Source organism: Enhydra lutris, unplaced genomic scaffold (assembly GCF_002288905.1).
Source record: "Enhydra lutris kenyoni isolate GAN:26980312 unplaced genomic scaffold, ASM228890v2 scaffoldscaffold4, whole genome shotgun sequence".
NCBI classification, from domain to species: domain Eukaryota; kingdom Metazoa; phylum Chordata; class Mammalia; order Carnivora; family Mustelidae; genus Enhydra; species Enhydra lutris.
In genome coordinates this window covers 2,459,554-2,472,760 of record NW_019154088.1, presented here as the reverse complement: position 1 = coordinate 2,472,760, position 13,207 = coordinate 2,459,554, and the positions used below count along the sequence as shown (strand labels likewise).

At 39.7% G+C, this 13,207-nt stretch overlaps 2 protein-coding genes across 7 annotated transcripts in view; one reads left to right on the top strand and one right to left on the bottom strand.

Moving 5' to 3' along the window:
• The first annotated feature begins 691 nt into the window (after positions 1-691).
• LOC111158502 (ER membrane protein complex subunit 4) lies at positions 692-6,233 on the top strand. Of its 2 annotated transcripts, XM_022520568.1 has the most exons (5): positions 692-907; positions 1,241-1,355; positions 4,963-5,116; positions 5,419-5,579; positions 5,825-6,233. In XM_022520568.1, the coding sequence occupies exons 1-5, from the start codon at positions 822-824 to the stop codon at positions 5,858-5,860; spliced, it is 552 nt and encodes a 183-aa protein (XP_022376276.1). In that variant the 5' UTR covers positions 692-821; the 3' UTR covers positions 5,861-6,233. The 2 variants fall into 2 exon arrangements, with proteins under 2 accessions (XP_022376276.1, XP_022376285.1); XM_022520577.1 differs by lacking the exon at positions 5,419-5,579 and having other exon boundaries at positions 713-907.
• LOC111158477 (solute carrier family 12 member 6) overlaps positions 6,073-13,207 on the bottom strand; it is an 89,436-nt gene continuing 82,301 nt past the window's right edge. For 4 of the 5 annotated variants that reach the window (XM_022520521.1, XM_022520530.1, XM_022520539.1 and 1 more), the window contains 6 exons: positions 12,577-12,746; positions 11,714-11,845; positions 11,015-11,122; positions 10,629-10,813; positions 10,113-10,246; positions 6,073-9,184 (listed from right to left, as the gene is read on the bottom strand). In XM_022520521.1, coding sequence (XP_022376229.1) covers positions 9,093-9,184; positions 10,113-10,246; positions 10,629-10,813; positions 11,015-11,122; positions 11,714-11,845; positions 12,577-12,746 — 821 coding nt within the window. In that variant the 3' untranslated portion in view covers positions 6,073-9,092. Of the gene's footprint in view, positions 9,185-10,112; positions 10,247-10,628; positions 10,814-11,014; positions 11,123-11,713; positions 11,846-12,576; positions 12,747-13,207 lie in introns of those variants that run through there. The other variant, XM_022520557.1, reaches the window with a different exon arrangement.

Below are 13,207 nucleotides of genomic sequence, written 5' to 3'. Positions count from 1 at the left end.
GGCTCCATCCAGGACCCTGAGATCAAGACCTGAGCCACCCAGGCGCCCCACTAGTGTGCATTTTTTAATTAAAAAAAAAAAAAAAATCATGCATAGGTGGCGGGCACTTCCTTACCTCACAAGCCTCGAAAATAGATAATCTAACTTTTACATATAAAGAGGTTGGAGCGCTAAATATTTAACGTGTCCAAAGTCACACAATCGAGTAAAGAAGCCAGGATTCAAAGGGAGCCCATCTGATTCTCAAACCCATGAGCCTTCCCACCTCCACACTGCTTCCTAGCTTTGGGGCAGAATGGGCATAGAACTATTTACCTCGCAGGGTTAATGTGACTTAAATAATAAACACAAAGCTCTTGGGACATGGCAGACATTCAGTACTCGGAAGCTACTAAATTACTTGCTCAAGATCACACAAAACCCATGGTGAAACCAGGTTGAAAGATTTGAATCAGGTGTTCAGGGGGAGCGCGAAGGCAACTCAAGAAGGTGTCCTTGGCTTCAATTCCTAACCCAGAGTGAGTATGGAGTTTCCCACTGTCCCGCAAGCGCACCTCAGAGGTCAGGGAACACACAACAGAAATCCTCAAAAAAGAGGAGGGTAAGTAAGGTCAGATTCTCTCTCGACCGAACTTCTCCGGCTCCAAGTATTTTCTATTCCACCCTCCACTCGCCAATTTCCGGGGTGGAAGTGACGTCTATGCTGCGCGCCGGAAGCGGGCTTGCAGAGTAAGACCAAGAAATAGCGGGTGTCACTGGACTTGGGCCTGGGACCCGCTTTAGAGTAAGGAGCTTCAAAGCTTTCATAGGAGGCCGTTGCCATGACGGCCCAGGGGAGCATGGTGGCCAATCGAGGCCGGCGCTTCAAGTGGGCCATTGAGCTGAGCGGCCCTGGAGGAGGCAGCAGGTGAGGAGCCCGGGCGAAGCGCGGTAACAGAGCCTTTACCCCAGAACTGCCGCAGAGGAATAAAACCTGACCCCTCAAGTACAACTCTCTGAAAATGATGGGTGGCACAAAGACGGCTCCCGGGGAGCCAGCGGCTTCTCCGTGGAGGTTTTTGTTGTTCAAAAGATGCTTATTTCATTACTCCCAATAGACAAAGGTCTGACGAACCCACGAGAGGGCTTTCTCTAATCTGGGCAGGTGTATCTGAGGGTCTTTATGCCTATGATTACAACAGGAATGTGGGATATGAAGTGTGGGAGCCTGCAGCTTTAGTTTTTTGGTTTGGTTCTTTAGGAGCCGAAGTGACCGGGGCGGTGGCCAGGGAGACTCGCTGTACCCTGTGGGTTACTTGGACAAGCAAGTGCCTGATACCAGCGTGCAAGAGACAGACCGGATCCTGGTGGAGAAGGTACAGAGGTATAGATATCACAATAGTTTTTAGGCCAGTCATGACCTACGGATCCACCCTCCTCTCCCAGGCAGCATGTGAATCCTACTGTGGGACTCCTGCCCCTAATATTGGTAAACTGCTTGAGATTAATTTACAGTAGTTAAAGTGCTTAATAGTTGGAAAAATAAAAGATGTTTGAACATAGAAGGAAGTAGATTGAAAATTATCTATTGGTGCCAGTGCCTAACAGTTGAAGTCATCTTTTTTTTTTTTTTTTTTTTTTTTTTAAGAGTTTGTTTATTACCATCTGAGCCACCCAGGAGCCCCTGATGTCATCCTTTTACTCTAGTTCCCTTACCAGTGTGTCAGGATATTCTTTTGGCTTTATCTTCAAAACAGACTAAAATTTTTGCTGCTTTTCACTACTTCTTATCTTACCTATCCTTCTAGTCTGACACTAGTCCTCTCTTGCCACTTTCTCCTTTGTTCTTCATTCCACTCTAGTCATAATGGTCTCCTTGCTGCTCCTTGAAAATAGTAGGCAGGCTTCCATCTCATATTTTGTGTACATGTTCTTCCCTCTTCCTGGAATACTCTTCCCCCAGATATCTGTGTGACTTGCTCTCTTATCTCCCTTAGGTCTCTCAAATATTACCTTCTTAGAGAAGCCTACTCATGGCACTCTCTATCCTGTTTTCCTACTTATCCTTTCCTACTTACTGCATTTCTCCATGTCATTCATACATATGATATAGTTACTACCTTCTTACACTTGTAAGGTCCAAGAAGGCAGATTTTGTCTCCCAAGTGCCCAGAATAGTGCCTGGCACTTTGTTTCCTCTTAGACTTAATATTGTTAAATACTAAGTGATCTTCATTTCATGAAGTGCAGTGATTTTTACATAAAAATGACAGCTGGTATCAGTTCTTTTCTTGAACAGTTTTATCATTTTTCATCGTGGTACAGCAAATTGTAATATGAATAATAACATGAAAGTATGATTAAAATGGCCTGGTTTTGAAGGTAGGTTATTATACTTACTTTAGAACAGTTTTGTTTTATGGCGGGTTTGATCTTTAAATTCCCAGATAAATGATCTTTTATATAAGTGACACACCAGGGAACTGCTTACAAATATCATTTTTTCTTTTAACATGAATAAGCTGAAATGGATAGTGATATATTCTTCTAATATTGCTAGATTTACTTTGTTCCTATTCTGTTTAGTAGGATTTTTGCATTTAGATTCAGGAGTGGTATCGATCTATAAACTTCACTCATAATGTCCTTGTCAGGTTTTTGGTATTTATGGGGCCACATGTAATGAGTTGTAGAATGTTCATTTTTTATATAAGACTGGGTTTATTTTTTCCTTAAATGTTCAGAATTTGCCAAGAGAAACCATCTGGGCTTAATTACAGATTCAGTTTCTTAAACAGTTTTATGACTATTTAAATATTCAATTTACTATGCCATTAGGTATTTCTTTTAGGAATTTATCCGTTTCCCCAAATTTATACTATGATCACTCTAAGATTTTATTTATTTGAGAGAGAGAGATGATGAGCAGGGGGAGGGGCAGAGGGAGAAGCAGCCTCCCTGCTGAGCATGGAACCTAAGGTGGGACTGGATCCCAGGACCCTGGGATCATGACTTGAGCCAAAGGCAGATGCTTAACCAACTGAACCATCCAGGTGCTCATATGATCACTTTAATACACTGCAAGAACTATAGAATTTTCCCTCTTTCATTCCCAGTGTTGCACAGTTCTCTTCTTTTTCCTTCATCCAGTTCACCAGTATTGATGTTACTAATCTTTAAAAGAAAACACCTTTAGCCTTGTTGATTTAAAGAAAAATTAATTTCTTTTCTCATTTTTCCTTTTCATTTCCTTGAATTTAATCTGTTCCTTTTTCTAACTTGAAATAGATGCTGAGAATGACATGGATGGAGCTAAAGGGTATAAAGCTAAGTAAATTAAGTCAGTCAGAGAAAGACAAATACCATATGATTTCATTCATATATGAAATTTAAGAAACAAATGAGCAAAGAGGGAAGACAGAGAGAGAGAGGGCCAAACCAAGAAAGAGACTGTTAACTATAGAGAACAAACTGATGGTTACCAGAGGGGAGGTGGGTGGGGGATGGGTGAAAGAGGTGATGATTAAGGAGGGCACTTGTGATGAGCACTAAGCATTGTATGGAAGTGTTGAGTCATTATATTGTACGCATGAAACTAATATTACATTGTATGTTAACTGGAACTTTAAACTTACAAAAATTGCAAAAAGGAAGAAACAGACACTTTTAGTCTTCTAAATATGTATTTATTATAAAATTTTCAGTGCTCTGTGTCCCACAGATGTTAATATGTGGCTTTTTGTTATCAGTTAACAGTATTTCTGGTTTCCATTGTAATTTATTCTTTTATTTATGGATTATTTAGAAAACATTTGTTAATTCCAATGTGTAGGGAATTTTCAGTTTTCTTTTTGTTACTGATTTTAGCTTAATTGCATAAGAAAAGAACATGCTTTGTATAATTTGGGTTCTTTGAGTTGACACTTTCTTCAAGGGTCAGCAAGTGGTCAGCTTTTGTAAATGTCCCATGTGTGTTTGAAAAGAATGTGAATTTTCCAAATGCAATGTTTTGTATATGTCAGTTAAGTTTGTTAATAATGTCATTTAGATCTTAATATCTTGATTTGTCAGCTTTTTTTTTTAAGATTTTATTTATTTATTTGACAGAGAGAGATCACAAGTAGGCAGAGAGGCAGGCAGAGAGTGAGGGGGAAGCAGGCTCCCCGCTGAGTAGAGAGCCTGAAGAGGGGCTCAATCCCAGGACCCTGAGATCATGACCTGAGGTAGAGGCAGAGGCTCAACCCACTGAGCCACCCAGGTGCCCCTCAGCTTGTTCTTTTATTGATTGAGGTGCGCTAATCTCCCACCCTGTGGATTTATCTATTTCAGTTTTAGATGGGGAAAGGAGAGATGCAGAAGCATAAGAACAAATGTAGGAAGTTTTGTTTTTGTTTTTTTGTTTTAGCTAGATCATGGGGGAAAAAATGGCTTCTGAAAAACCAATAGGAAAAAATATAACAAATGGTGAGGATGCCTTATTTTTAGAAGAACAAGCTTCCTGTGACAGCATGGAGAAGGGCAGACAGAGGTGGTGGAACTGAGGAGTCAGCTCAGTCAAGAGCACAGAATTGAGAATTGTGTTCATTTGACTTTAACATCAGTAAATGTGGGACTGAACAATCAGACAATTATCTTGTATCTCTCTGATATGAGGAATTTGAGAGGCAGGGCAGAGGACTGATGGGGGGCAGGGAAGGAAAAAATGAAACAAGACAGGATTGGGAGGGAGACAAACCATAAAAGACTGTTAATCTCACGAAACAAACTGAGGGTTGTTTGTGGGGTGGGGGTTAGGGATAGGGTAACTGGGTTATGGACACTGGGGAGAGTTATGTGTTATGGTGAGTACTGTGAAATGTGTAAGCCTGATGATTCACAGACGTGTACCCCTGGGGCAAATAATACATTATATGTTAATAAAAATTTTTTTTAAATGCGAGACTGAAGATAGAGATCATAGGTTAAAATTGTGTTTTGTTTTAGCGCTGCTGGGACATCGCCTTGGGTCCCCTCAAGCAGATTCCCATGAACCTCTTCATCATGTACATGGCAGGCAATACTATCTCCATCTTCCCCACTATGATGGTGTGTATGATGGCTTGGCGGCCCATTCAGGCACTTATGGCCATTTCAGCCAGTAAGTATTCTTGATACAACAACCCTTTCTTAAATTTTAAGAATTAAAGACAAATTTTAGTGAAACCCATGAAAATCTTTCATATTGCTTTTGGTTAGTTGCCAGGAGGGAGGGTGTGCAGGGTGGTGATGGTAGAGGTGGTGGCATGGTGGAGGGAAATGGAGCTTATCATGGCTTTTTGTTCACTTTTAATGGTCCTATTTGCTATCTTACTTTGGATCTCTATTAATCTCTATTATTTTAACATATGTCCTATTAAAAAAAAGTTGTTTTGGTTTTGACACTTTTTATTACTCCAACAGCTTTCAAGATGCTAGAAAGTTCAAGCCAGAAGTTTCTTCAGGGTTTGGTTTATCTCATTGGAAACCTCATGGGTTTGGCATTGGCTGTTTATAAGTGCCAGTCCATGGGACTGTTACCTACACATGCATCAGACTGGTTAGCCTTCATTGAGCCCCCTGAGGTAAGGCAAAGGAGAAGTTAAATTTTGGGCAGCTGTAATGTAAATAGCAGACCCATCTGATTACGGGGGGTTTGAGTTGGTACTAGAGCTTATTTTTTAAGAAATAAGATCCCTTGGGAGTTTGGAAGTTGTTAATTTTTTTAAGGATAAGGCTAAATAGAGCCTGTGATTAAATAAAGTACTTGGTTCCATAAGTTAGTTCAACACCAATTCACCAATCACCTGTTTACCTTTTCTTGTTTCAGAGGATGGAGTTTAGCGGTGGAGGACTGCTTCTGTGAAGAGAAGGAAGCCCCTGGTGCCTGTGTATCGGGATCTCATTTACAACCTTCTTTTTGTGCCCAGTGGCTCCTTCTCAGCATACTAACTCTTAATGTTATCACTCATGCTGAAAGGAGCCCAAAGCTCTCTTTACTCCATGGTAAGGAGATGAATCCCAGAAAGAATGTATGTATCACTCCAAACACAAAGAAACTGTACCACAACCCTTGACTGAAAATAATGTAGAAAACTTTATTTATGTTTCCAATACAGAGCAAAACAACAAAACTGTAACTCTATGTAAACAAAAGAATGGTTGCTGCTAAATCAAGAACCACAGCAGCATCTCCTTTCAATAAATTAAATGGTTGAGAACAATGCTTTTAAAAAAAAGTTGCACAGGTTTCCCTTAAGTCTATTTTCCTTAATATTTCACTTCTATTTAACACAAGCTGGGACATAGAAATTCTGTTGGAGACACTTGTGGAAGATGTGAGAAACTAATGCTGGATTCAGATTATACATGATGAAAAGAAAAACCAGACAAAAAGAGCACATAAATATGCTTACAGTGTAATTGCTACTTTAATATCCACAAAAAGGAGTTTTTAACACATTTAGGGGGAGTGAGGATTGGTGGGCTAGTTGGGGCCACAGAATCTGAGGCAAAGATACAAGGTAATGATCTTTCCCCTGCCAAGAGGAACCGGGCACCTGTTGAGCAGATGCTGCAATTCCAACTTCAGCTTTTAAGATAGCTTCAGAAGGCAGAGGGCCAGCAACTGGAGGATGGATAGCTATAACCTGCCCTGGTAAATTTTAGCTAAGACTTAAAAGCTGGATCTTATTAAAAAGGCAGGAAGAGGTCTTTCCTTTCTCTTCCTTCTTGAAACACAAAAGCCCCTTCTCCTAAGGTGCATTCTCTCTTATCAAGTTTTCAGTATTGCTTTATTTGCAGTGATTAGAAGAGACAAGATACTTTGCAGACAAACAACAAAAGCAACACACAGACATGAAATGCTCTAGACAGAGATGAGTTTAAATCTGGCCTAATAACCATTTTCCTATGTAATGGTGATTTTATGTTTTAGGGGCTGAAGTAGTGGCTGTATTAATAGCCACTAACTTTAAAAGATTCTTAGAGAGCTCCAACCACAAAAAGCTCTTCTAAAACTAAACTTGTTTTCTGCTCATGTTTTTTCTATCTGGAAAAAAAAAAAAAAAGTACGTATCAACCACTTTGGCCAGAGGATGTGTGTAAATGTAGAGGAATTCCTGGGCAGGCTTACCTTTAAAGCATGGGGGCTTCAATATCTTGGATCCTAGAGAACCTGTTCCACTACTGTGGACTCAACTAAGCTATAGAATATTACAGTGGAAACTGTAAACAACGCTTCTACCCTCTGCAGGAAGGAGCAGGAAAAAATACTTAAAAGATTGTGTTTGCTTTGCTACCCCGACTGAATCTTGAGGTTGAAAAAAGAGCAAAGGGAACAAAATACTCAATTTCTTAAGCCATACTGAAGAGGTTTCTCAGTCCAATAGAGTCAAATGAATAATCTGCTGGTACCTAGGTTTGCTTGCTCCATATTCTATTGGGTGATCAAAAAAGAGTGGCACTATTTACCATTAATAAAAGTGATTCAAAAGCAGTCATGAATACAGGCAAAATAGTTTTTCTAAATACTTATCCTATAAAAGAAAGGAACATTTCACACATATTTGCAATTACCACTCAAGGTAGTTTCCCTATGCTTGAAAGCTAGGAGTTTTATGACCAGTAAATTAAAATGACCAATAAATGTTTTATGATGAGCAAATAAAAAGCTAAGCTTGTACAAGTGCTTCCTTGACACAGAGAGCTTTCTGAAAACAACTGGAATAGAAGAGGACTGTTGGCTTGGATCATCTTAGTCAGAGCCAAGTTCCTGCAGTCACAATGAAGAATGAAATCGATAAAAGAAAAACACTTATACTCTGGGCGTTTAGGTGAGTTGAGTGCCTCAAGTCTTTGCTATGGCTTTGGAAATGAGTCCATAGGTTTCTGAGTTAAAAGTAAGTTTCTTGAACCAGGTCAATGCCAATCATATGCCACTTTAGTGAAGCAGGTAGGGAGAGTAGCAGCAGCTCAATCTTTGGCACTACGGAAGGAGTATGGCTCTAGAACTTTGAATTCCATTGCTGGGTTCCCCCTTTAAAAGACAGTCAAAAGTCCAAAGCTTTTAGAGAAGGATTTTAGCCAGTCTTCATAGTTTATTCCTATGATTTTGGACCTGTGTCTACTAACCTGGAGGGCATAAAAGAAAGGAGAGGAGAAACTACTGGTCAATGTGTATCATCATCTAGATTTTTTAGATAACAGTTTGTATGTTTTGACCATGTCACACAGGTAACCACAGATTGTTTCAGCAGATCTTAATTTGGAGTTACCTTAATTTAGCCATTGGAAAAGAACCTGAAAGAAATTCTTTTCCCTCCACCCTTAAAAAAACAACGTCCAGGATAACAATGCCTGTATTACCATCTTAACCATAGAATGGGTTTTGAGAACTAGATGACATATAAACCGACACAGAATGTATACTTAAACCTGATATTCTGGGGGAATCTTGTTTTGGAGGAAGAAGCAGAGGCTGTAGCCATGTTTTAGTTTTTGTATAGTACCTTAATATAAAAGAGAGTCCTGGAGAGCAGTGGATACATTGAAGAAAATCAGCTAAAAAAGGTTTTCATCTTGGATTGCCACAGGTTATCTCCACAAGGATGTTAGGTCCCCACATACTTGGTCATGAATTCTTTCATATGATGAAGCTGTGTCTCTGGCTGTTAGCCCCATGGTATCATCACTGAACCATGACTTCTGAGATTCCCCTTCCATGCTGGACATGTAGTTTCCTTTTTGTCTTCTTGAATTTCTAGCATCCCTTTTGCCAATTCATTTTAATGGTTTAGCTTTTTAATTCTAATTTGCCTTCAACTAGTACAGACATGGCTTAGGACTTGACCAGTGTTCTGATACTGAGGAAGTATCTGCTTCTTCTGTAAGGACAGCAGATCATATGATAGCGAAGAGCAGAACTACGTGTACTTCTTTGCACAAGTACTTGAGGCTCAGCTTGTCAAGAGTTCAGTGTGATGTGTACAGAACCCAGACCTCTACTTGATGGGAGTAGTAGTAAAGAGCTGGCACTTCCATTGGAGAATGGAAGCCTTTTAGGAAAGGTGAGGCCAAGCAGAGTCTTCAGGAATAGATTATGAATAAATGGTGATCACTTCACTGCCACCACCTCGGACCAGGAGGACTCGCTCTAGTCCCTCGGTGAGCACTTCCAGGAACTCCATGTCTTCCGAATCGGTCAAGGAGACAAACAGGTGGGAGAAGATCACACTTTATAACCTGACATTATGATAATCAGGGTTCATCTGACTCAAAACTGCAAAATTAACATGCTTGTTTTAACAATTATATACTCAGAGTTGGAGATGTCTGAATTCTGGGTTCAATTTAACACTGTTACATAACCTAGAGATCTAATTCCTTTGCATATATAATCTAAGACCTTCATTTGTTAGACTTTTTTCTAAATGTTATTTTACAAATGGGGAAACTTACAAGTAATGTATTTGTACCACATTAAAATAAGCCAAAAAAGAGGAAAAAGCCACAACAGGACAGCTTATAAGGGTGCTAGAGAGAACCCAAGTAATTTCTAAGTGAAGCAGCTCAAATCAGATTTTTGCTTTTTTTTTTTTTTCTTAATCTCTTTTTCTTAAAGGTACTGATGGGAATGGCCAGTCTATACCATTGCATTTCTGAAGGGGTCCCATTAAAAAAAATCCTGCGATCAGGGTATGAGGAAAAACCCTTATCTTTTTCTCCCCCTCAGAGGAGATTTCACTGAAACTGCTTCTCTCCTAACTACATCCATAAGAAAGGGGCTTTGCAAAATGGATGGAGCCTGAAAAGAAGAAAGGACGTGGGTACTGCATCTCTAGGATGGTTTCAGATGCATATGTGAATATCAGAAGTCATTTTGCAAATTTACCACCTAAAAACTCTCTTTAGGGTTCAGAGAGAACATATATACCCAACTCCCCCAAAGAAGATCAATCTCACTGCTGTGTAAGAACCCTTACCTAAGACTTTTAACAGCCTTCCCTCCTTGAGACAGAAACATGGGCACAGACAATGACTTAAGGTTACCTAGTGGTCTCATCTAAGAAACAGGCTAAGACTTTCCCTACCGGTAGCTCCACTCTTGGAAAGGATACAGTTTTCATCACCTTCAGGGTTTCGGGGTGGCCCAGGCATATTCAACAAAACCAGCTTCGCTTCATGGGACTTGTTAACTATAACCTCATTGAGTTTCACTGCTGTATGCATCCGTCTCACATTGGAATGGTCCCTGGGCAGGTGAAAGGGAGAAACGGGTGGTTAAGGCAAAGAGAAAGCTAGGCTATAGCCAGTTTTAAAAACCTTTGAGATACAGAGCTTTTTTGCTTTGACTATGAATAATGTAATGAACAAATGATTTCCTTATACCCTGGGTTTTCTTATTCTACATTTGCTTGTTTTATGCCAGGAACACAGTATGGTAGAAAGAAGGGTGGTTAGTTTATGCACAATGTTAACTCATAGCTGATATGCACAGGCAAATAACAGAGAGATGGCTAGATTTGGGGTGAAATGAAGAAGAGACTTCATCCTCTGTATCCAGGCAAAGTCACATGTGTGCCACTGACTAGGATACTGTGTTATGTGATAAGATTGTGTGTTGGAAAACTTACGGACGCATGTTAAGCAGGTCCTGGAATCCTTCCATCGACTTAGCCTTTTGTCCTCGGGATGCCATGTACTTGTCTTTTGTCCAAGTCATGTGCACCTTCTCCTGGTAGGTCTCTGTCTCTTCATCCTCATCAGAGCCAATGCTGGTCAATCGTAGCATTGAGTTCCGGTCCTTCACCAACTGTGCCTGAAGAGGGGCCAACACAGCTATGACTTCTATACCCAGTTTCCTCTCATGCTTCAGCTTCAATTATTTTCAAACAATAATGTGGTTATAGTGGAAGAAATGATAAAGTGAGATGGAAAGAATGTGTCATTCTATGAGAATAATACAGTATCATCCCTCTCAGTGACAGACTAGGATTCAGTGAACGCAGGAAGGTCTCACCTCTCTGTCTCGCTCTGTTTTGGACAGTCGCATGTGCCGGAGCATCTGGGACCTTTGCTCCATCATCAGGGTGCGCTCATAAGTGTAAGCAGATATGTCACTGTCATGCTGCCATAGACAACGCAGAGAGTGGGCAACAAGCACAAAGGAGAAAGAGAACTGAACCACTCACTTTCATTTCCATTTGCTAAATTAAGCCAGAGAAAGTACCACAGTATCAACCTAAGTTACACCCCTATTTTGTTAAGTTACTGAGTTATATAATATTATGGACTATCAAACCTAGAAGCACTGACATTCCTTTCCATAATCTAACCATTACATATATATTTCCTTGATACAAAATACAAACTCTAGTCTTTTTTTTAAATACTGCCAGGTTATTTTTAAAAAGCTATGTGTGATTTTAACATGCATATATGAATTAAAACTTAATAAAACCATATTGAGCAGACAAGAATCTGGGAGAAATATAAAGGCTGTACAACAAGTAAGAAAGCAAAAATTAAAAAACAACACCAAATACACAAAACATACATATTCTACTTATCTAGATCAATGTATTAGGGCTCTGTCAGAACTAAGGGATTAATCCACATTTGCAGCTGAACAATTTCCCAAACCAGAAAAAGTTCTAGGAAGACAAGGTAGGAAATGGGGTAAGGGTGGTCTGTTTGATCTCAAACTCAGCTTTCTCACCATCTCCACCACTTCCACCTCTGCTTCAATGCGTAAGTGGTAGAGGAAGGTAGCCAGGTCCTTCTTCATCTGAATACTGTTGTCTTCTAGTTGGGCTACTGTGAAGATCCGTATGCTACATTTTCGCCACACCTGAGAAAGTACCATACATACATGGCAAGTTAAATGCAAGAAGGCCACCCCCCCACACAAAAAGGAGTTATTCCTTAAACACAAAACATTTTTTGCTTTGGACAACCTTGCTGTAGTATCAGGGTATTTGTTTTTAGCTTCTAACTGGATATACTGTTGTATGAGAGCAAAAGCTTGACTAAGAAACACATTAAAAACAACTTCAAGAAGTTCTTAATTTCCTAACAAGAAAGCCAGCAAAAGGGGATACAGAATACATTAATTAGGAGGGTGCTGTATTTGGATAGCATATTGATGGCCCCATGCAGACTCTAAAAGTTACTATTTTAACTTCTAAAGTTAAATTTTAAAGTTCAGCTTAACTAGTCTTAACCAAAGGATGAGCATGCATATGTATAAGATACACAAACATCTGAACAGAGGTTTCCAGTATTTGAGAGACTTTGGTCTTTTTTTCTTTTAAATGGATGTGTTTTCACTTGTCAATGTTTCTCCAAGAGCTCATATGGAACTTTATTAATTTGCTGAGTTTAACTTGGAGATAGGTATCAAATAGAAAAAAGACTACTTCTCATACAGTTGGAACTAGGATCATGGGAATGCTAAGAAAAATCCCCAGCTCCTCTGATCCTAAGCCCCAACACTATAATCAAAGAGAAAGGGTCTGCCTAGTGAACCAGGACAGATATTAAGGGAGAAAGACTTTTTTTTTCCAAAGGTATCCAACGTACCTTGTGCTGTTTGAGTAGGAAAGGCAATAACATGAGCATGCCCCCATCATGCACAATCCACCACACATCAATGTTGCCCTCAGAAAACTGCTCCACATTGCTGGGAAAGAAGGAGATGTTTTTAGCCACCAGCAGGGCCAGATGGGCAGCAGTTGTCACTCGAACTGTGCCTAGGGAGAAAACAGAATCAGGACAAACAGAGAAGACTCCTCACGCTTGCCTTGCTTCCTACCATGTCAGGAAAGCAAGGATAATGGTTTTTGGGTTGGTTGCGTTTTTTGTTTGTTTTGTTTTGTTTTGGTTGTTGTTTTTTACATTTCTTTAAGCAAAGTGTTCTGTTTACATAGTGGGTTATACCTCATCGGGTAACAACAATCATTAAGAAAAATCTGAATAACTAACAGAATTAGATTCGGAACCATGATTTACATTATTAAATTCTGATCACTACATTTCTAAGGGGGGTGGTTATGTGAATTCTGAAGATTTTGATGAAAGACAATCCTTCCAATTCCTGTGAGAATGTCAATGTGGCAGATCATAAATGAAAACTGGGCAATTTCAGAGAAAATTCCTAGCATGATACTTGACAGAGATAAACAATTCATGAACATAATATAAAGCTGGAGGG